The sequence below is a fragment of the Sminthopsis crassicaudata genome, chromosome 4 (genome assembly GCF_048593235.1).
Source record: "Sminthopsis crassicaudata isolate SCR6 chromosome 4, ASM4859323v1, whole genome shotgun sequence".
Classification (NCBI taxonomy): domain Eukaryota; kingdom Metazoa; phylum Chordata; class Mammalia; order Dasyuromorphia; family Dasyuridae; genus Sminthopsis; species Sminthopsis crassicaudata.
In genome coordinates this window covers 290,254,556-290,277,390 of record NC_133620.1, presented here as the reverse complement: position 1 = coordinate 290,277,390, position 22,835 = coordinate 290,254,556, and the positions used below count along the sequence as shown (strand labels likewise).

Below are 22,835 nucleotides of genomic sequence, written 5' to 3'. Positions count from 1 at the left end.
TATTCTCTCTTGCTTTCACCCTTTTGAACCCCCTTTTGGGGGCTCTCTCTTCCATCATCCTCCCCCTTCCTGAATTCCCTTTCCATCCTACCAGATAATATAGATTTCTATACCCATATTGAGTGTGTGTTATTTCTTCTTTGAATCAATTCTCATTGAGAAAGGTTCACTCACTTTCTTTCCCTTCAACCTCTTCCCCTCCTTTATAAAAGCTTTATTCTTGCCTCTTTTATGGCAGATAATTTATTCCATTCCACCTCTCTTGTTTCCCATTCTCCCAATACATTCTTCTCTCGCTCCTTAATTTTATTTTTTAGATAATATCCTTCATATTCAACACTTCTGTTCTTTCTCTCTATCTAGACTCCTGCTAACTGCCATAATAATGAGAAGGTTCAAATGAGTTACAAGTATAATCCTTTCATGTAGGAATGTAAACAAATAAACCTTATTAAGTCCTTTATGATATCCCTTTTCTGATTACCTTCTTATACTTCTAAGTTCTATATATCTACATTTTCTATTCAGCTCTGGTCTTTTTGTCAGGAATGCTTGAAAGTCCTCTAACATATTGAATATTCATATTTTCCCCTCAAAGATTTGTGTTGAGTAGGTGATTCTTGATTATAATCTTAGCTCTTTTGCTTACCAGAATATCATGTCCCCTGATCCGTTAATGTGGAAGCTACTAAATCGTGTGTTATTCTGAGTGTAGATTCACCACAATTGAATTGTTTCTTTCTGAATGCTTGTTATATTTTCTCCTTGACCTGGGAGTTCCAAAATATAAAATAATATTCCTGGGAGTTTTCATTTGGGGGTCTCTTTTAGGAGGTGATAAGTGGGTTCTTTTAATTTCTTTTTTACCTTCTTTTTCTAGAATATCAGAAAATTTTTCTTTGATAATTTCTTGAAAAATGATATCTAAAGCTCTTTTTTTGATCATGGTTTTCAGATAGAACAATAATTTAAAAATTATTTTTCTTGTATTTATTTTCCAGGTCAATTATTTTTCCAATGAGATATTTCACATTGTATTTTTCTTTATTCTTTTGTATTTGTTTGATTGTTTCTTAATTTCTCATAAAGTTTTTAGCTTCTGCTTACTTAATTCTAATTTTCAAGGAGTTATTTTCTTAAGTAAGTTTTTGTACTTCCTTCCCCATTTGGCCAATTTTGCTTTTCAAGGCATTATTCTCTTCATTAACTTTTTGTATTTCCTTTTGCACCACTATCAATTCTCTTCCCAATTTTTCCTTTATTTCTCTTCCTTGATTTTCAAAATCTCTTTTGGAGATCTTCCATGCCTAAGACCAAATATTATTTTTCTTGGAAGCTTTGGATGCAGGAACATTGACTTTGTTATCTTCTGAGTGTGTGTTTTGATCTTCCTTGTTATCATAGTAACTTTGTATTGTCAAAAATCTTTTGTTGTGTGCTCATTTTTCCAGCTTATTACTCAGCTTTTAGCTCTTTGTTTAAATAGGATACTGTTTCCAGGATGGAGAGTGCACTGTCCCAAGCAGTTTTCAGAGATGCTTCAAAGAACCTGACGACAAACTCTTTTCTGTCTTTTTCTGTCTGGGACCTATGAGGAGTGTCCCCACTCCTTCTTCAGTGCTAGTAAAGAGACTTGTGAGCTGCCCACTCCTGGTTTGTTGGTTTCTTTCCCAAAGCCCTCTCACCCTACCGACAGATTTTTCTTACTGCCTTCCAAGTTGTTATGGATGTTTCTGGTATGAGAGGACTAGAAAACTCCAAAGGTTCAGAGGCCCAAAGCCTGTTCCTGCTTTGCTGGCTCTGGGGCCCAGGCTGGGGCTGCACTAATGTGGCTTTCATTAGAATTGTGTACTGATTTGGAACTATGCTCAAAAAATTATCAGACTGTGCATACTCTTTGATCTAGCAGTGTTACTACTGGGCTTATATCCCAAAGAGATGTTAAAGAAGGGAAAGGGACCTGTATGTGCAAGAATGTTTGTGGCAGCTCTTTTTGTAGTGGCCAGAAACTGGAAAATAAATGGATGCCCATAAATTGGAAAATGGCTGAATAAATTGTGGTATATGAATATTATGGAATTATTGTTCTAAAAGAAATGACCAGTAGGATGATTTTAGAGAGGCCTAGAGAGACTTACATGAACTGATGCTAAGTGAAATGAGCAGAACCAGGAGATCATTATATACTTCAACAACAATACTATATGATGATCAATTCTGATGGACGTGGCTCTCTTCAACAAAGAGGTAAACCAAATCAGTTCCATTTGTTCAATAATGAATAGAACCAGCTGGAAAATGAGTGTGAACCACTACATAGAATTCCCAATCCCTCTGTTTTTGTCTGCATGCATTTTTTATTTCCTTCTTAGGTTAATTTTACCATATTTCAAAGTCCAATTTTTCTTGTGCAGCAAGATAACTGTATAAATATGTGTGTGTGTATATATATATATTCCATTTAACATATACCTTAACATATTTAACATGTATTAGTCTACCTGCCATCTAGAGATGGGGGTGGGGGGAAGGAGGGGAAAAGTTGGAACAGAAGGTTTTGCAATTGTCAGTGCTGAAAAATTGCCCATGCATATATCTTGTAAATAAAAAGCTATAATAATTTAAAAAAAAAAAAAAAAAAAAAAAAGAACTGTGCGCTGAACTCCTTCCCTGGTACTATAGACTTCCCTGATGATCATCTAAGTTATTTTCAGCTGGAAAATGTTTTACTCCATCATTCTGGTGCTTTAAAATTTATTTAGAGTTATCAAAAAAGAAATTTGAAGCAATTTGGGGGAAATCTCACTTTTATTCTGTTAACTTGTTTCCTCCTCCTGAACTGGATTCTGAGGGGAAGAAGGAGAAGGGATGGGATTCAGGCAAAGGAAAAAACTTTGACAAAAAACAGAGGTGTTGGTTATATTTGGGGAACAATTTTTGTCATATTGTCTCCCTTATACGTCTTAGTTCAGTGCCTAGCAGAAAATAGATGTTTAATAAATGTCTATTGATTGCTCAATGGATCAGAGGGTGCATATAGTATAAAAATCAAACTCTTATCTGGCATTTTCTTTCCTTAATTGTCAAATTGTTATTATAGAGTTAGTTCACTTGTTCATTCTAGAGGATCATGGTCTTCTCCTGCAATTCCTTTATCCTAGGTGGAGCTATATAGGGAGATACCTCAAGTTACTTCTCAGGATAGTGCATTGTATCAAAGTAAGGAGAAATTCTTAACTTAATTTCATTTTTCCCTTTCTGCTTTGTGTGTATGACAAAATAGTATTTTCATGGAATAGTCATCTCAGCAATTAGTTCAGCAAAACTCCCAGAAGCCTAGTTTTATCATCTTGACACTGGGTCAGGTCTTTCATGATTATGGTCACAGAATTCTTGATCTTTCTGATTTTCCAAAATTCCGGAGAACTCTTTTTCCAGGAAGACATGCATTTTTCTTTGTCCCCAGATATGGGTAATATTCTGTGTGAGATGGTACCTTAATATGGTCTTCTGACTTGCATAAGTGAAAAAGAATAGCAGTCAAGGGAGATATAGAATTTCTTTTATTTTTCTTAAGCCTGAGTATTTCTTTATTGTATTCAGTTTTTCTTCTGTTTTATTTGTGTAGTGAGAGTCAGATACATGCTTATATGCTAAGGAAGCAATGAATAGAGGACCAGAACTAGAATCAGGAAGCCCTGAGTTCAAATCAGACCTGACATTAGCTAACCCTGGACAAATTGCTTAACTTCTGCTTGCTTCAGTTTCCTTATCTGTAAAATGGAGATAATAACTGCATCCACCCCCCAGAGTTGTTGTGAGCATCAAATGAGATAATTGTAAAATGTTTAGCAGAGTGCCTCGTACATAGTAGGTGCTTATAAATGTTATGATGATGATCATAATAAATGATGATTGTAATAATCAGACCTCATTAGCTTACTTATTAGCTCGTGAAACCTCTTCATGTGGAGGCTGCTAGGAAAATTTTTTTCCAGGAGAATCATGATAAGCAAAATGCTTTGTAGAGAAAATGGAATAACTAATTTCCGAAGGCTATACATGGATGTAGGTGAAATATTTGATTGGCTTCTGAAGCATTAAAAAAAATGCTATCAACAACAGACTCTTCTTTTGCTTCCTTCACCTTTGAGGGGATTGAAGTGTGGTAAAAAGAGCAGAGCTTCACAAGCCAGTGTATTTGAAAGATTTTGAGGGGTTCTAGAATCCCAATATACTAGCACCTGGTGTTTCAGGCTGAGGGTTACAACCATCTGGTATTGATTCCTAAAGGAGCAAAGAATGACTTTCTGGACCTAAGCCAGTGGAAACTGAAATAAAGATTCATAGGTCATAATGGATATGAACTTGGTGAGAACAATGCTATGGAGAAACTAAGTTTGGTAGCAGGCCTGGCTCCTGGAACACATACACATGGAATAATCATCTCTAGCCTTAGTTGTGGAACCTTGTGCCAAAGACGGGTTCCATTCCTTCCCCAACTGTTGGAGGGGGTGGGCAGGTCTTTCTTTCTCTTGCCTCCTCTGTACTCACCATTCCCTGCTATTGCTCTGCCATAATTTCTGACTTCCACTTCCATCTCCTTGTGACCAATGCAGATACTGCTCCCCTTCTCCAATGCACATATTGGCTAGGATTAAGCACTATGCAAGTCATCATGCATGCAAGTCTGTTAGGATTCTAACAAGGTGCCAGTTCTTTAGTTCAGAGTTCACAACTTTCACACCTTTAAAAGAGCATATAAAAAGCCTACTGGAAGCTAGAGGAGATTCAGATTCAGAGTCAAGATTCATTCCCCCTTCCACATTTGTGCTGGATGGAGACATTCGGACAAGAGCTCTCGGGAACCAAGGAGAGTGGAAGGCCTCCAGAAAACTAGCTGAGCCCCAAGTGAAGGAGATAAGATTTTGGACTTTATCTCCTGGCTGCATTTGAGGTGATTATTGAAACTGAACTAAAGCCAAGGCTGCCTCCAGAAGCTCCCCAAGAAATCTGCTCCCAGAGAATGATTATAATTTAGAGAAAGAGAACATTTCACAAGTCTATTTGTTGAGGTGTGGGAAATGAGGGTTGACAAACCCTGACAGCAATGGGGTCCCCTGGCTGGTCACAGACTTTGCAAAAGAATTCACAAACCCCAATTAATACAGACATGAGGTTTAATTAATGAGGCATGGGTTTGTGGCAAAATTGGGTTTATCACACTAAGAAAACAGCTTTCTTAGAGGGCAAAATCCTGTTAGGATTATTTGCAAAGGTCTAGGCACACAGTATTTGATTATATTGGATTTTTTTGGCCTGGAGCTGGGGACCTTTCAATAGAGGGTGGTGATTATGTCTCAGACCAAGATCTCCAATTGAATAGGAGGAGATACAGGCTGGGAGTTGTCCCTATGAACAGGAGGGTGGGCCCCTCCTAAAGGCTGGGAAGAGATTTCGATTAAGGGCCTTTCCAACCCTTCCCCCCCAAAGATCACAAGGATAGTTTACATGATTCCCCCTTAAGCAATCACCCCAAATTCATTTGGGGCAAAAGAGACAAATGTCTCATCTTCTGTATTTGCTTCAAGCTGACATGGGTCATAGAGCTATCCCTATGTTCAATGGGGATTCAGGCCAGGAAGGGAAGTGGGAACTGAAGGTGGCAGCAATATCAAGGAGATGTGGAATGTCCAAATCAGTTGTCCCATGATCTTTAGACTGAACCAGTAGTTGAAAGTTTGTAGCTTGGAGCCTGGAAGAAACAAATCTCATGAGCAATTAAAAATGGGGTGACATCCAGGAATGGGGCTTTTGCAAATAATGCATCAGGTCCCATCTGTGGGCTGCTTTGAGGATAATGATGGCCCATCCAACAATCCTGAATGCCCCCACTGCCCACGTAGCTCCCTAACTGAAAGGCTAAGAAGTTAACTACTGGTAGGGGCCATAGAAGGACATCAAGAAAAGCTGGAGAGAAAATGCTAGGAGCAAAGTTCTCATCCTTGGAGTGGGAAAGAGTAAGGAAGAAAAATGAGAGTGAGACAAGGAAGGGCACAGACAATTTTACCCTTCTTTCTTCAGGGTTCATAGGAATATTCTGAAATATCTGAGAAGTAAAAGCTGGACTACTGTTGCTCTGCAAGGAGCTAGGTAGACTTAGATGAGGTATGATCTCTTTTAGCAAGCACCTTGATACCTCCTGAGTCTTCTCAGTCCTGCAGAAAAAGGCTTCTACCCAATTAGTAAAAGTGTATTTGAAGTCAGTATAGATGTTCACTCTCATTTCCTTCCCCATTTCCAAAGCTCTAGTTAGGGCAATAAATTCAGCTTTCTGGGCAGAAGTCCCAGGGGGCAGTGACTTAGCTTCCAGGGTACTATTAAGGGTAAGCATCCCACTAGTAAGCTACTGATGCTCTGTTGTTTCTAAAGTGCTCTGGTGCCCTAGGGTAAGTTTTGAGGCTTCTTCAATTAAAAGGGCTGTAACAGTCATAGCTCCAAGGCATGGGAGCCATTCTAGGAAATCTGTCCAGTTCCTTTGAGAAACAGGGAACCTGTTTGGCATCAGGTCCAAGAACCCCCAGGGCCTGGCATCACCTTTCATCTACATAGAGTTAATGGCTTTTCTAAGTCAGATAGAGCCAGGGCAGGGCAGAAGTCAATTTGGCTTTTAGGGTAAAATTAAGGATTTTTATGGCTGCATCTAGGAAAGCCTCTTAGATAGGAGAGGGAATATGGAAAGATGAATGAAGGGAATATGAGAGTAGCACAAAAAGATCACCTGGAAGTCAGAGAAGAGAGAATTGGGTCCCTAATTTCACCATTAAATTACACCCCAATAAGGGAGCAGGATAGGAGGGAATAATAAGAAACGAATATTTAAATAACAGGTTACCAAGCTGGCAAGGCAGAGGGAAAATCTGTAAACAATTCTTAAATTTCCCTTCAATACCCATTCTATGAGGGAAAGAGGAAGTGAGACCAGAGTGTAGAAGTGAGACAGAAAAAGAGGCCCCAGTAACAAAAAGAAATTCAATGGTGAAACAAGGGGGAGTTGACCAACCCCCAAATTCCTGCTGAAGGGCAGGGCATTGTGGTGGGCAGCTTGCTCCCTGTAGGCAGTCCCTCCTCTGGTGCCCTTCCTGGTTGCACTCAGGGCAAGGACTGAGGAGTTTCCTTAGCAGAAAGTTGCGGCCCAATGGCCCTATCCATGACATCTGAAGCACGAATCCCTAGGTTTCCTGGAAATGTCAGTAGCCAAAATGTGGGACTGTTCTCCATTTCTCACTTTAACTCTTCGGTTTCTTTCCTCTGCCCCAGTTTGCTCCCTATTATTAAAGACTCCTACAGCTGTTTCTAACAGCTGAGTGGGAGAAGTCTGAGGGTCCAAAGCTGGCTTCTGCAGCTTCCTCCATATATCTGGGACAGATTGTTTAATATTAACATCTCCCCAGCAGAGATCAAATTGGAGACCAATGCCTTAGATCCCTCAAAAAACTGGGTAGGGTCCTCAAGTAATGGCCAGGTTTTTCCTTAGTTGGGGAGAGATTCGACATTGAAAGAGGCACCTCTGCTCTGAGTATCTCTTCCCGAGAGTCTATTGTTTCTCTCAGGGAGCAGAGGTTAGAATCAGGATCCTGAGGAGGAGAAAAAGGAATCCCACTTCTTGTATCAGAGAGATTGAGGAATGGGGGCTGGAAAGTCTCAGGATCTGGTTCAGGAGGTGAGGGGGATAGAGTTAAAGAAATATTGTTGGACATAAGATCCTGTCTTTGATAAGGAGGTGGTTCTGAAAGGGATCCTGTCTCCCTAGAGGAGTGGAAAGGAGGGAACTATTTAAAAGATAAGTATCTAATGGGAAATGAATGTAAACTGTTATTTTTACCTTCTGAATCCAATTCTTCCTGTGCAACAAAAAATTCGGTTCTACACACATATATTGTATCTAAATTATACTGTAATAGATTTAACATATATAAGACTGCTTGCCATCTGGGGGAGGGGGTTGGGGGAGGAAGGGAAAAAATCTGAATAGAAGTAAGTGCAAGGGATAATGTTGTAAAAAATTACCCATGCATATGTACTGTCAAAAATGTTATAATTATAAAATAAAATAAAAAATTAAAAAAAAAAAAAAAAGATAAGTATCTAATTTTGATTTCCCTACAGCAAAGCAGCATACTGTACTGCTGTTTTAATTTAAGCTTTTAAGTTTTGAGATCTTTTAAACTGAATTTGTTTAAGAAACAGCCTGAGGGAGAATCCTTAGGAATAGAGACAGAGGTGGATTGTCCCATTTTGCTACAAGTCCCAGATTTTCCCAGATTTTATAACATCCTGTCCTTCCAGGCATCCCTGAAGAGGGAGAGATGACAGAAGTTCTCTGATTAAAGGGTGCTTCTGTAAAAACGCAGGAATTCCCAGGCTGGGTGTCCCCAACCAAAGAATTCTGCTAGAGTGTGGAGCTCCCAACAGCTCAAATCTTCTTGGGTATTTGGGTGTCCCAGCTATAGAATAGACAACAGCAAGAAGCTTACCTCGGCCACAATTTCAGGGATCCCTGTAATGGTCCACCAAATGTTGAGGTGTGAGAAATGAGGGTTAAGAGATCCCCTAACAGCAATGGGGTCCCCTAGCCAGTCACAGGCTTTGCAAAAGAAGTCACAAACCCCAATGAATATAGGTGTGAGGTTTGTGGGTTAATTACACTAAGAAAAAAGTTTTCTTAGTGGGGAAAATCCTGTTAGAATTATTTGCAAAGGTCTGGGCACACAGTATTTGATTATATTGGATTTTTTTGGCCTGGAGCTGGGGAACCTTTCAATAGAGGGTGGTGATTATGTCCCAGACCAAGATCTCCAATTGAATAAGAGGAGATACAGTGTGGGAGTTTTCCCCATGAACAGGAAGGTAGGGCTCTTCCCAAAGGCTGGGAGGGGTTTTGATTAAGGGCCTTTCCAACCCTTCCCCCCCAAAGATCACAGGGACAGTTTATATCATATTTGCATAGTGACTTTACGGGAGCTAACTGGGGGCTCAGACAGTCTGGGAGCCTGCTGTAGCCTCAGTTTTATTTACCAGAGATCTGATATATCTGGTGTACTCTACTCAAGGTGTTTACAAGGTTTCTGTCAGTCTTTCTGTGCAGTCTTGAACTGAATAGAGAAGTTTACTGGTGTTTTTGTTTTTATTGAGCAACTGCTTTATCTAACACTCTACCATTTTGTATTTGCTGACCTGCCTGGTTTCAACTCCCCAGAACAAGATGGGAAGGCATTTCTTCTAATTTTTTTCCTCCTCCTTTTTCTCATCACTTCTAGACTCACCTAGGTGCTGTTAACTCAAACCTTGATTGACACTACCTCCTTGTGTCTCCTCTCCCTTTAGGTCAGCCACCTCTATTTCCTCTTCTGAATATGGAAATTATAATTTGCAATGCTTGTTTCTCACAGATTGTTTTGTACAAAGTACTTTGTAACTCCTAATATGGATGCACAGTCAAGTACTGGAATAGAATTGTCTGGTCATTGTTGAAGGGACACGTTGGACTCTCTGAGGCAGAAGTTCTTGGACTATGTTGGGTGTACCATGTCCTCCAGCAATCTGCTGTTTAATTTTTAGTGATAGCATTCTTGTTTGGATACAAATTAGTATAGTTATATTGGGTACAACATGCAAAATGAAATGTTCAGTCGTGTATGATTCTTTTCAACCCTATTTGTGATTTTCCTGACAAAGATACTGGAATGGTTTGCTGTTTCTTTCTCCAAAGTGAAGTGACTTGGTCAGCTGGCCACGCTGGCACACAGCTAATGCCAGATTTGAACTCAGCATGTTGAGTCTTCCTAACTTCAAGCCCAGCATTCTATTCATTGTGCCACCTAACTACCCATAAGAATTAGCAGTGAGATAAAGCAGAAAAAATCTTTGGCTGGGAGCCTGGACAATTAAGATCCAGTACTATCCTTTAACATGATACCTTGGAGGTCAGTTTCCTCTTATAAACTAAGTGGTTTGAGCTATGATGAACTCTATGGTCCTCTTCCTATGAGATATGAGACCCTCCTGGTTTTTCAATTAGGATAGGGCCTTTCCACTCCTTCATTCAGATAAAAGGTAGTAAGTAGGCTGAATTTAACAGTCTAAATATTTCTGGTCTTGCTGACTTGAACAATCTGTATGATTTAGTGTAAAAAGCCCTGGATTTGTAGTCAGGATCTTAGAAGAGAAACTTAGAAATCACCTGGTCCAACCTTCTTATTTTATAAAGAACTGAGGATTATACTATGCCTCAGTTTCTCCCTCCATAAAACGATTTCACGGGTCCTAAGTGTAGAAGAACTGGATCCAGGATTATGAATCCTGTACTCTCCCAACTACATCATACTGCCTATCTCAAGAATTGAATTTAAATTTTACATCTCTTCCTTATGGTTTCCATGCTCCCAGACAAGTCCCCTTTGGATGTCATTTCTTTGTCAAATTAAGGAACTAAACCAGATGATGTCGAATTCCATCTGAGGCTCAAATACTTCTGTACTTGGGTTCAGATGAGCTGAAGCTTCATCAACCTGAGAACATCTCCCCTTGGATCTTTGCTAGGGAGTCTTCATGAACATGATGAGTGGATGGTGATAGCAGGGATGAAGAAGGTAGTACAGAACCTACAGGGGCACTTGAGATAGGTGTATAAAAACTTGCAAGGCAGAAGTTGTGGGATTGCACATTTATTATTAAATAACTTAAGATGCCTATCAAAGATATCAAGGATACCTATGTGGTAAGCAGTTCTTAAGTACTGGGGAGCAGAGTTGAGTTTTCAGTGTCTCCTATGCCCACCCCAGGTATTACACTGTGCCCTGGGCCTATCTGGCTCTTGTTTGTGGGTTTAGGGAGTACCCTACAAATTGTATATTGGTGTACAGTCCCACCTTCCACAGGTATAGTAGAGACAGGATTAGGGTAGAGCTCCCTCCCTGTTCTTCCTAGTTTTTGGCCTAAGCAGCCTGTAGAGAGTAACTTCTATATTTAATCTTGAAGCCTGACAAAAAAAGAGGTGTGATCAGGGTGGGAGTATGTTAGAAGAAGGAAAGGCAAGTCCAAGGGATTGTAGTGATAGGGTTTGGGACAAGTATGGGAGGACAGAGTAGAAAATGCAATGTTGAAGAGTAGAAAACTGAAGCAAGCTAGTTGAAGGGTTACCAAGAAAGCAAGTTCGACTCTGGGGGAGGGAGGAATTTCTTTTTGGGAGGTAAAGTCCCTACAGGCCCAAGAAACCTGAGAGAATGGCTAGTTACAAGAGCAGCCTAAACAAAGCTAGGGAAAAGCAGGATTAAGTAGTATCTTCAGTTCTCCTTCCTGAGCCTAAGTTTCCCCCTCAGTAAAATAAAGGTCTCTCAACTCTGCTCCTTTGAATCTATGAATCTAGTTCTGGCTCTGATATTACATTTCACTAAGGTCTTTTCCAGCTCTAATATTCTGCTTTTCAAATCCCTGGTGGGAGGGATATTTGTATTTGATAACTATTGAATCACATGATGACCCTATCATCAAGAATCATCTAAGCCTTGAGGGAGGTGAAAGGAGATGAAGGCAAGCAATAAGCAATAAGCAATCTAAGTAATTATTTTAAAATACATATATAAAATATTAAAAAAAATAAAACACTCTTCTCAGAAATAAGTAGTTGTAATCTTCTTTCCTCTAGGTGAATTAAGAAGTTAAATGGCCCTATTTTGGAGGCTTTCCACAGATCCATGTGTGTTCATGTATGTGTGTGTGAGGTGCACATGTTGGGAAGGAGGTGGAGGTTGTATTCTCACATAGCTGTGATCTCCTCTCTGACCTGATAACGTGGCTCTCAAAGAGAAGAGCCTATGAGCACCATGAAGGGCTAGGGCTGTACCCCTTGGCTCTCAGGTAAGAAAGATGCCTGGAAGCTTGGAGTGACCATCATCCAGCTGATCTGTCACAGAAGCACAGGGCTGTCCTTTTCATCCTGGAGGAGGAAGGGTATGATGGGCTCAGAAGAAGAGGAATGATGGGAGAGGCCTAGGCCTTGTGTCTTCATGAAAGGCCTCCCCCTCCTGGAGTCAAGGTTGAAAGAATCTTCGGATAATGAATCGACCCAAGAGCACCACACCCAAGATTGTCATCACATACCAAATGGAGTTGTTGGAGAGGTCCAGGGCTGCCACCTAGGGATGAGATGGGCATCACAGAAGGTACAGGGACTCAGGGTGAGAGGCAACATGGAAGGATGGAAGGAGAATTTGATAGACCACCACCCTGAGCCCACCTCCTGAGTTCTACCCTGATTTCTGAAAAAAAGCCTCCTGCCTTGACCCTTTCCCTCTTTTCCCCATTACTATCTAGTCTATCCCCTCACACCTTCCCTACCCCTAGGGCCCCTGCTCACCCAGCCCCCATTCTGGGCAATCCAGCGGGCAATGCAGTGTTGGAGCATGAAGTCAGTCATGAAGCGCGCCACACGGCCCAGGAAGCCAGTCAGACCCCGCTGATAAACATGCAGCGCCAACCGGTAGCCAAAGCCCAGCAGTGCCACCACTCGGCCCCAGTTGATGCCACTTTCAAATAGGCTGTGAAAGGTAAAAAGTGTCAAGTTAGTGACTTTTCTATTCATCCTTTCCCTCCTAGTCCTGCCCTCTGACCCTTTGGGATTAGGAAGGTGGCCCAGGTGTAGAACACAGCAGCCTAAAAGAAGGAGGTAGGGGAGAATCTATGGTTGTCAATTTCTAGGAAGACTGAAAATCAGACACGGTGTGGGACAGCAACACCTGCTGAGAGGTTGCCCTAAAAGGATGCTATCATCTCAGTACAGCAGTTCTTTTACCACTAGGGAGTGCAACCAGATAGTCTGGGTTCCCCCATTCATCCAAGCCCACTTAGCCTCAGGATAAGTCCTATAGTTCAATTAAGTATTTATTAATTGCATGTTGTTATAATTCACCTGGCACCCTGTATTCAAATGCAAAAGAAAGCATTGTTTCTTTCTCAAGGAATTTACACTTTAATACAACAAAATTCTGGGCCTGGGTCTCCTGGAGGGATACCATCTGGGCTCACCCCAAAGGGTTAAAAAACTGGGCACAGCTGGACCACCTCTCAGGCTGGTTGTCAGAGACCTTATCTCCTCTACACCCACTGACATTCAACCTGCATATTATTTCCAGGGCAGTGATGATTTCCACTTCTCCCAGCATAGAAGGTCCAACAGAAAGAGAATTAGTGGAGGAAGGACAGCTTGAAGCATGGGGGCAGAGGGGGAGGGATTTACCTGCAAGCCGAGGAACCACAGCTAGCCTGACATCCCGCAGGGACAGCAGGGAGAAAGAGGACAGAAGTGGAAGTTAGGTCCTGGGAAGCTCAAAAGAGAATGAGGATAACACATGGGGAATAACTCACATCACATCCCCTGCCCACCTTTGGAGTCTAGGCCAACAAACATCTCTCATTCCTAATGTTAATCACAAACTGAACTCTAATAGAAAAATAAGGTAGCCTTTTTGTTGTTATTTGGTCATTTCAGTCATGCCCAACTCTTTATGACCTCATTTGAGGTTATCTTGGCAAAGACTGAAGTGGTTTACCATTTCCTTCTCCAGTTCATTTGAGGAAACTTTAGTAAACAAAGTGAATTGATTTGCTCAGGATCAACAGCTAGGAAGTGTCTGAGGTCAGATTTGAACTCAGAAAGATGAGCCTAACCTCAGCTCTGAATGTAAAGCTCACCCTGCCCCAAGTGTCCAGCATAACAGCAGCTTTCATGCTAATGAGATCCTGGGTCAGTAGGTGGGGTTAACAGAAAAAGCCTGAAGTATTGATAAGATTACTCCCTGAGTCAAGTAAGGAAAAGCACTGATGGAGATCTGCTCAGTCTTACAGGCCTACCCCTCATAGAGGTCATGGATAATCCCATCTTACTGCATCCAACCAGAAAGTCAAGTAATACTAAACTTGGTTAAATATCAAAATGGGTTCAATTTTCTTTATAAATCTGTCTGGCCCACAGCATCTTTGCTGATGGTGTTCTGCCTCATGATGTCTTTCTCCTTCTTATAGCTAACTAACTCTTTGAAGGTACTAAACTCCTCTGTGGATTTAACTTGCCAATCAATGGCAGATTCCCACTTCATAGAGTATTTTCTTTCTCCTGATTAATTGTGAGTTCTACTAGAGAACTTGTTTTTCTCAATGTTAATTGTTAAAACTACTTCCCCTGCTAATTATATGCTTTCCGAAATCTATTTCATATTTACTATTCCTGGTGTCTATTTTACCTCTTCATTTTGTCTGTAACCTCTTCTCATAAACAAACCTATCTTATGTTGAAAAGTCATTGTGAATTCAACCCAGGATTGAATCCCAACATTTGGTGTCAAAGAGCATTTGGGGTCAATTGCTCTCCTCAATCTCGTCTTTTGGGGTTGAAATTCAAACACATTGTTGCCTCATTTCTATTTTCAGGGGATTGAGGAGGTTTTAGGGCCAGCAGTATTTAGGGATTAACCTCTCTTGCTGCTCTTCTCCCAGAATACGGTAAGGAAAGAGGTAAACTAGGCTAAGAGCAATGCTTTCTATTCCATCCCTATCCCACAAGTTCTAGAAGGAACTCTGTTTTTTAGAGGATCATGGGATTTAGAGCATCCAGCTACTGGATCATCTAGTCCATCTAGTCTTACAAAGGAAGGAACTGAGTGTTAGAGGAAATTACTCCACCCCATCACACAATTAGTCAGTGGCAGAGTCAGAAAGAAAACTGAGGTCTCCTTCTTAGGGGAAACGGAAAACAATAACAACCACAACAAAATGGAGTCAAATATGGGGAGTGACCATCTACCCCTAGCCTCCTAACAGTCACTGTTCACATTTCTATAGGGCTTCTAAGGCCTGTAAAAGCCTTTCCTTACAACAGTTCTACAAAAAGCGGATCTGCTTTTTTTTTTTTTTTTTAATAGCCTCCCAGAAACAAATGCCTATTTTGTTTCCAAGTGGGAGGTATACAGTGATACCCACATTCTAACATCAGAGGGGGTGGGACTACGGAAAGGGAGTTGCTACATAGTAACAGGTGAACACAAAAGCAATACAGGGAAACAGTTGCCACTTGTGAGACTTGGACAGGATACAGAAAGGAAAGGAAGGAGAGGTTACTTGAAAGTGACCTTGGAGGAACTGGGGGAAGCAGATACCTGGAGGCGATCTTGGTGAAGTACTCATAGGCAGTGTCTGGGGTGGGCTGCAAATCCTGCAGCATGGCCTCGAATTCTGAGTCATACCTGCGTCTGATGTCATCCCCAATGATGGCTAGCTGTCGGCCCACCTGTTCTGCGGTGCTGGGGCAATAACAGAAAAACAGAGAATGTCAGGACAAGAAGAGCCCTTACCTTTGTAATTCCACACCCAAACTGTTAGACCTGAATCTGTGAACAAACACAGGAGGCCCACTTTTTGAGAACAGAGTTTTGGAAATTGATGATAGAGGGGAAGAGGACTGAGGGCAGAGCTTTGCATGAATGAGGAGGGTAAGAATAAAAGATGAGATGGAGAGGAACTCAAAGAGGGGTTGTATGTACACATGACAATATATGTAAAGAAAAACAACAAGCAAAAATCTTCCCAGTACAACCTTGGTCTCCTGGGCTGAGGTTCTCCTTCACTTTCTGACTACTTAGCATTTCTAGTCCACTTGAGCTAGGGATCCTCAGAAATATCCCCCATTTTCTCCTATGGTTGCCACCAAGTCAGATTCTTGGCTGGGCACTCTTCTTGATAAAAAGCCTTCTTATTCTAGTTCTTAAAATTAAAGTATTCAGAATCTTCAGAGAAAGGGATCTTAGGAAAAGCCTGGAACCAGCTGCCATGACCCTTGGAGATTCATATCTATGACCATTCATCTATCTGTATACCAAATCAATTCCCTCCTTTTTTGGCTTTAGAGTTCATCTCTATTCTACCCTACTCCCATTCTTTACCTACCTGGTGGCTCATTGATAGAACCCAGGCAACATATATGTCTTTCCCAGTGTTTAATCTATTAGCTCTGTTTTCCTTTTGGGGTTTTTGGATATCTTCCTCCTAATTCTGCATTTCCCTTACATGGTCCCTTTGTAGTGGATTTTCCATCCCCCCACCCTGATCCTCATCTTCCCCTCACAATTTAATAATATTGCTGTCGAGTCATTTCAGTTGTGTCAACTCTTCTTGACCTCACTTTGGATTTTCTTGACAAAATACTGGAATGGTTTGCCATTTCCTTCTCTAGCACATTCTACGATGAGGAAACTGAGGCAAACAGAGTTAAGTGAATTGCTCAGTCATACAGTTAGTATCTGAGGTCTATTTGAAATCTAGTCTTCATCACTTCAAGCCTGGTGTTAGCTGACTTAAACAATTTAATAAGCTGTACCACACAGCACAACATAGTATTTTCACCTTTTTTGATTGTTGTTGTTTGTTTCTTTGTTTTTTTTTCCCTTTCTCATTTTTTTCCCTTTTGATTTATTTTTCTTGTGCAGCATGATGAATATGTAAAAGTGTTTAGAAAAAAAATACATACCACAAATACATTTTACATAATAAAAATACACATAACTTCAATTAACAGCTAGGAAAAGGGCCATTTCATCACAGAATGGAGTTATACATGTGTGCATGTATGCATATGCATGGGTATTCACACATATGTAGAAGTTTTTGCCTGCATTTCTTCATATATTTGCTTCCCTCCCTCACCTGCTGAGCTCTTGTGGCAGGGTGTCCATTTCTGGGTCTGCAAGGACAGCATCTCCCTCAGCCTCCTGCTCTTGTTGATGGCGGTAGAAAACATAGCTTCGGAAAACCTCTTCAGTCTCTCGAGCCACCTGTTCCTCTGTGAACCAAATCCTCAGTGTTAGGGTCAGGTGGGAGGTAGGAGAGGGGGCATTCTCTCTTCCATGCTACCCTTCTTCCCTAATCTACCTTCCTCTACAAGGACTTAAAGTCATCCTTTTATCTTTTAAAGTACAAGTCTGAAAATATAGAACACAAAATGTCCTAGCTGGTAGGGAACACCTGGCCCAACTGTTCAGACAAGGAAACTGAGGCTCACAGAGGGCAAAGCAGCAGATGGGAGAGCTGGGATTTAACTCTAAATCTAGAGAGAATTTTCCTAGTGACTTGCTGACTCAGTTTCTTGTTTCTTTGTCAATTTGTTTGCTCTCTCTCACCTTCAGACAGTCAATTCCTCTCCAGAGAAGTTAGGCTGGAAAGAAAGGGTCCAGGACCCTGACTCAGAACCAGTTCCATTGATTGTTCATTTTTCTCAGAGACCACAGGAATGCAAGAGATAAGTGAAATCACAGCAGCATGGTGCTTCCCCACACAGAAGAGGCAAAAAGATAAACCCTAACTACTTCTATCTTCACAAACCCATCAGAGGAGAGTAAAAAGCCAAGAGTCAGGTTCCCCTCATTCTCTCTCCTTCCCCCAACTTCTATCTCAACTCTCCTCCTTCCCAGAAGGTATTCCTTAGACCTAGAGGGGGGAGGGGAATACTCTTACCTGCAGTAGATGAGGGGGCTCGAATCCGGCTCACCTGCCTAGAGGCCATACTGAAAAAGATGGTACCAGCCTGGGAGAGGAGGAGATTAATTAATGTTGAGAGAGAAAAAGAAAATAAAGACAAGAGTGAGCAAGGGTGTCTATCCCTAGTTCAGAGGTTTTTAACTGTTCACTAAATGAGCCAGACTCCCTATCTACACACATGGCAACATGCTGGGTAAAGTGTAAGATGAGGCACCTTTTGTCCCAGCCTAGGCCAGACCTTTATGTGGTTCCTATATCACCATGCCTAGCAAGGTTTGTCCTCTTTGTCTGAACCTCCTGATCAAGACCATGAGTAGTGGGGGAGGAGGGGGGATGCTGGCTCAGGGAAAAGCATAAAATCAAAGCATCTGAGACTGAAAAGAACAAACTTAAGTAGTATTCTGGACCAAAACTACTTAAACTGTGGGTCATGAAGCCATATGGGATTGTAAAACTGAATGTGGGGAGGGTTGTGAAAAATTTGGCAATAGTAAAATTATTCCACCAAGATTCTTTATATAAAAAAAATAAACAAGCACATCCCTGTCATTAACATGCAAATTTGCTTTCATCTTTAATAAATGATAAAGTTAAATGTATACCAAAACACTGTTTTAAAATAAATTTCTTTTATGATTTATTATCAGTAAATATTTGATTTGTATACCTATTTTATATGTATCTATATACTTAGGGTGGAAGAAAAATTTCTCAGGCAAAAAGAGTTTGCCAGTGGAAAGCTTAAGAAGCCTAATCTTATCCAAACCATTGAAGCCTAGAAAAGTTGGGACTTGCCTAAATTCATGTAGATGATAAATTGCAGATTCTATTTGAATTTGAATCCAGTTCCTCAGATTATAATCTGAGCTCTCTTTTTTGCAGGGCTTTGATCACACTCCATTCTAGCCCAGGTTAAATTTAGTCAACATCAAGGTGAGGAGATGAGGAGAGGAAACATGAAAAGAAGGGAGTGGGGAATGGGTGAGTGGGGGGCTGCTAAAAACCATATACTTGTTATTGTGTTGTATCACATTGCTCTAACCTTCTCCACATCCTGCCTTAGGTCGTGGAGTTCTAACCTTCTCTCTGATCTCCTCCCTCAACTCTGGCATTTCTGTTAAGAATATTTTCTTGTACTTAATTTTTCTGTCCTTTTAAATGATAATAATGACAGCTAACAGCTTTAAAGTTTGCAAATGAGTTTTACAAAGATTATCTCTTTTTATTTATAATAACCCTGGGAGATAAGTCCTATTATTGCTATGATTAGCATTACTAATAGTATGTTTACTATCATATTTTAGCTATAATGTATTGTATTATATACATATTATATAATAATGTATTATTATATGTAGTTATAATGTATTAGTGCAGATAATATATTAGTAATATCATTAAAATAATATTTTTGTCAATTATTTTACAGATGAGGCAACTGAGGCAGGCAGAGATTAAGCCACTTACTTATTAAGTATCTGAGGCAGGATTTGAACTCAGCTCTTTATTACCTAGCTGCCTTGATGAGTGCATTAGTCTTTTAACCAGTTGTGTTGACCAGATTACAGGTTTCTAGAGAAAAGGGCCTATATCTTATCTATCTTTATTAACAGCAGGGTATACAGTAGCAAATGCTCTTGATAAATGTTTGTCAAATTGCTGAATGAATGGTGCTTTTGTGTTTGGGCCCTAAAAGGATGACTCGATTTATAATCTACTCTCAGGCTCCCTAAAAACTGGCACCATCTGAGTTGTAGATTTCATCACTAACAAGATTGATTGATAGATAATTGCATCTCCTACTTCCTGGCATAGCAATAACAAAAGTTTTTATATACAATATCTGTCTAGATCCTCACTATAACAACTTGGTAAAGTCTATGAAGGTTATTATAATCTCCACTTTAAGGATGAAAAGCCTGAAGCCAAGAGAAGATTTAAGAAGCTTGCCAGTGGCTAGAGCATCAGGCCTGAAGTCAGGAGGACCTGAGTTCAAATCTGAACTCAGATCCTTAACAATTTCTAACTGTGTGACCCTGGGCAAGTCACTTAACCCAATTGCCTCAGAAAAAAAAAAAAAATTAAAAAACTTGCCCAAGATCACCCAGCCAACAAGTAGACAGGAAATGTCCTTCCTATGAAATCATCCATAGATATCCCCCTAGAGGCCTGGATAGAGGACACTGGGGTAAAGGTGAGATAGGAAGACAGATGAACACTTAGGGCAAAACGTATCCTATCATCTCCATCTGTGTAATTGGGATCAGCAGACTCAGGTTCATGTTTATATCCCAAGTTTGTAACTAAAAAGGTTAATAATGATTAAATAACCAATAATAGCTGACATTTTGGATTGTAGGATCTGTAAGTGTAAGATCATCACTCCCCCATTTTGCAGGTAAGTGGTGCAGTGGATAGAATACTAGGCTTTGTAGTCAGGAAGACTCTCCTTCCTGAGTGAAAACTTTAGCCTCAGTCACTCGCTGCATGGACCTGGGCAAGTCATGTAATCTCCATCTGCCTCAGTTTCCTCAACTGTAAAATGAGAATAATAATAGTACCTATATCACAGGGTTGCAAATCTAGTGTCCTAGATACTTTATGGTTCGCAAATGTCTGCTTCATAAACATCCCACTAAACAAGCAGGCAAATGCTACACAATCACCCCCCCTCCTTTTTTTTTTTTTTTTTTTTTTTTTGCTGAGGCAATTGAGTTCAAGTGACAGCCAGGAAGTGTTAAGTGTCTGAGGCCCAAATTTGAACTCAGGTCCTCCTGACTTCAGGCTGGTGCTGTTTACTACATCACCTACCTGCAGCTTTCCCTTCCCTCTTTTTTTTTTTTTTTTTTGTTTTGTTTTGTTTTGAAGAGAAAATTGAGCCTCAGAGAAATATCCTGGATTGAATGAGTATCCTGGCTAGATAGAGCTAGAAGCCAAGCTCTCTGACTCCAAGTCTAGTAATTTCTTTTAGGCTGAAGGACTCAAGAAAAGCAATCGAGGACAGAACACCCTAGGAATTTGTATTCCTCTTCCCTTTCCCCTCTGAGAATCCTCAGAGTACCTCTGCCAACACTCTGGGTTACTTTGACAATCTGCATTAGGTTAGGATTTCCACAAAGAAGTCCATGGAATCAAATCATAGAACTTTTCTCTAGAGCCAGGAAGCCTTAGATGTGGTTGAAGGAAGAACTGTCTAAAATGCTTCTATACCCTCACATTCTGGCCCACACTGCCTGCCTGGCCTGCTGATATCACCCATCATGCACCTGTGCTACCACTTTGTCAACTTCCTGCTTTTTACTCTACCCACGCATCCCCATTCTTTCTCTCTTCTCTCTTCTCTCTCTCTCTCTCTCTCTCTCTCTCTCTCTCTCTCTCTCTCTCCTCTCGATAACTTTTAGCATCTGACTTCTTGAACCCCAAAGGGGGAAGGAACAGAAATTCCTGAAAATGAGCTTACTTTCAGTTTAGGTTTTTTTTTTTTTTCTTCAGTATCTTGCTCTATGTCCCAGCAGGTACCACCAAAGCCTTTAGCAAAACTGCACCTCTCCCCTTCTACTTGCATCCTTAGGGCTAAATCTACAGAGGGAAACCCAGGCCTCACCCCAACAAAATCCTAATTTTTGAAGGTCCTTATTTCATAGGACCCTAGATTCAGAACTAGTGGGGAATTAACCTCTTCATTTACAGATGAGAAAACTGAGGCCCATAGAATCTAAGGGATTTGTCCAAAGTCACTGGTGAGACTTGGGATTTGAATCCTGTTCCTCTTACTCAGGATTCTCTCTGCCACCTATGCTAGTCTTCTTGAGGCCCAGGGTCATTTTAGGAGTTTTCTCTCATTGTGCTTCCTAAGATATCCTTAATTTAAGGGCTCAGTACCTGGAGGCTCCATTTTCTCTTCTTCCAATTACTTGCTACTTTCAATTTTCTTCTTCACCTCCCACACCAAACATACACTTTAGTGTGACATATATTAAGATTTGGAGAGTTATATGAGAGCCAGGTCTCATCAAAACAGACTTTTGCCTGGCATGCCCACCCCCATTCTGCTTTGGAGCAGTTTGTAACACATTCTGATAAGGCTTTCTTTCCTCTTCCCCTCTACCCCAATCTACTGGACTCTAAATCTGACTCCCCATCAGAAGCAGATAGCTGCCCTGGGACTCTGTGACATATTTTACTCCTGAGGCCCTTGGATTCAGGACCCCATCAGGGGCTGATACCAAAGAAATATTTTCAGATCCAGTGACTGCATAGAAATACCATCCTTTCCCCTACCAGAGGCCTAGCGCTGATTTTCAAGAGTGTGTTTTGGGGAAAAGGAGAGGTCTTGGCCCTAAAGTCTAAGAATGTCCTTGATTAACATCAATACTTCTCTTCCTTTGGATTCATAGCAGCTTAGAAAGAGACATTTGAGGAGGGATGGCCAGCCTAGGGATTTTCATTCCCCAATAACCTGTAACTTTTTTTTTGGCTATGAGAAAAGAATCTCAAGTTTCTCCCCTGCTTCTTCTTGGGAACCCCATCTAACAGATCCAGGAGGTCTCAATTCTGAGAGCTCCACGAGTCAGGCAGATTGCCCAAAGGAACCCAACTCAGTCTACAGCCCAGCCAGGGGATAGCTGATGGCCAGGGCAGGGCCCAACCATGGGGTTAGCTGCAATGGCCCACCTTGGAGAGCTTTTCCCTGGGCCGATGCCTATATCCTGGCAGGGGGTCTTTCACTTCAGCTCTCAAAACCACACAGAGGTCCTGCACAGGATGTGGATGGAATGAGACTCAGTGCCTAGTATCCCAGGTCTCAAAGGATTGGGGTTGGTATGATAGGACTTACCCTGCTGGGACCGCTGTCCTTGTGTACCCAGGAACAGAAACCCTAAGGCCCCAGTTTCCAGGAACCAGCGGCAGTGGCGGTGGCGGCAGCGGCAGTAGCAGCACCATCAGCAGCAGCCGCCGCTGCTGCAAGGACCAATAGGTTAGTCCATCCCCCTGCTCCCAGACGCTTCTCTTTCCTGTTCAGCTTAGATCCAATCACAGCGCTGAGGTGGAGCTGAGCAGGGGCCTGGTGAGCTCCCTCTAGAGGGCTCTTTTTGGGGAGTAGCTGGGTCCTGATGGCTATTGGCATGCTTCTCCTAGCAGGATAGCCTTCAGCCTTCTATCTCAGTGTAGCGAGGGAGGGAAGGCTGGGAGCCGGAAGGCCCACTCAACTACCATTCAGTAGTATCATCTCCTCCTGGCTCCCAATC

The 22,835-nt window shown here is 41.3% G+C and overlaps 1 protein-coding gene across 2 annotated transcripts; it reads right to left on the bottom strand.

The window, feature by feature from the left end:
- Window positions 1–10,715: 10,715 nt before the first annotated feature.
- BAK1 (BCL2 antagonist/killer 1) lies at window positions 10,716–22,597 on the bottom strand. Of its 2 annotated transcripts, XM_074311260.1 has the most exons (7): window positions 22,424–22,597; window positions 17,563–17,632; window positions 16,756–16,891; window positions 15,213–15,356; window positions 12,419–12,599; window positions 12,163–12,197; window positions 10,716–11,998 (listed from the first exon to the last, which is right to left on the bottom strand). In XM_074311260.1, exons 2-7 carry the CDS (start codon window positions 17,609–17,611, stop codon window positions 11,953–11,955), a joined length of 591 nt encoding a protein of 196 aa, XP_074167361.1. In that variant the 5' UTR covers window positions 17,612–17,632; window positions 22,424–22,597; the 3' UTR covers window positions 10,716–11,952. The 2 variants fall into 2 exon arrangements, with proteins under 2 accessions (XP_074167361.1, XP_074167360.1); XM_074311259.1 differs by having other exon boundaries at window positions 11,947–12,197.
- Between the last annotated feature and the right edge of the window lie 238 nt (window positions 22,598–22,835).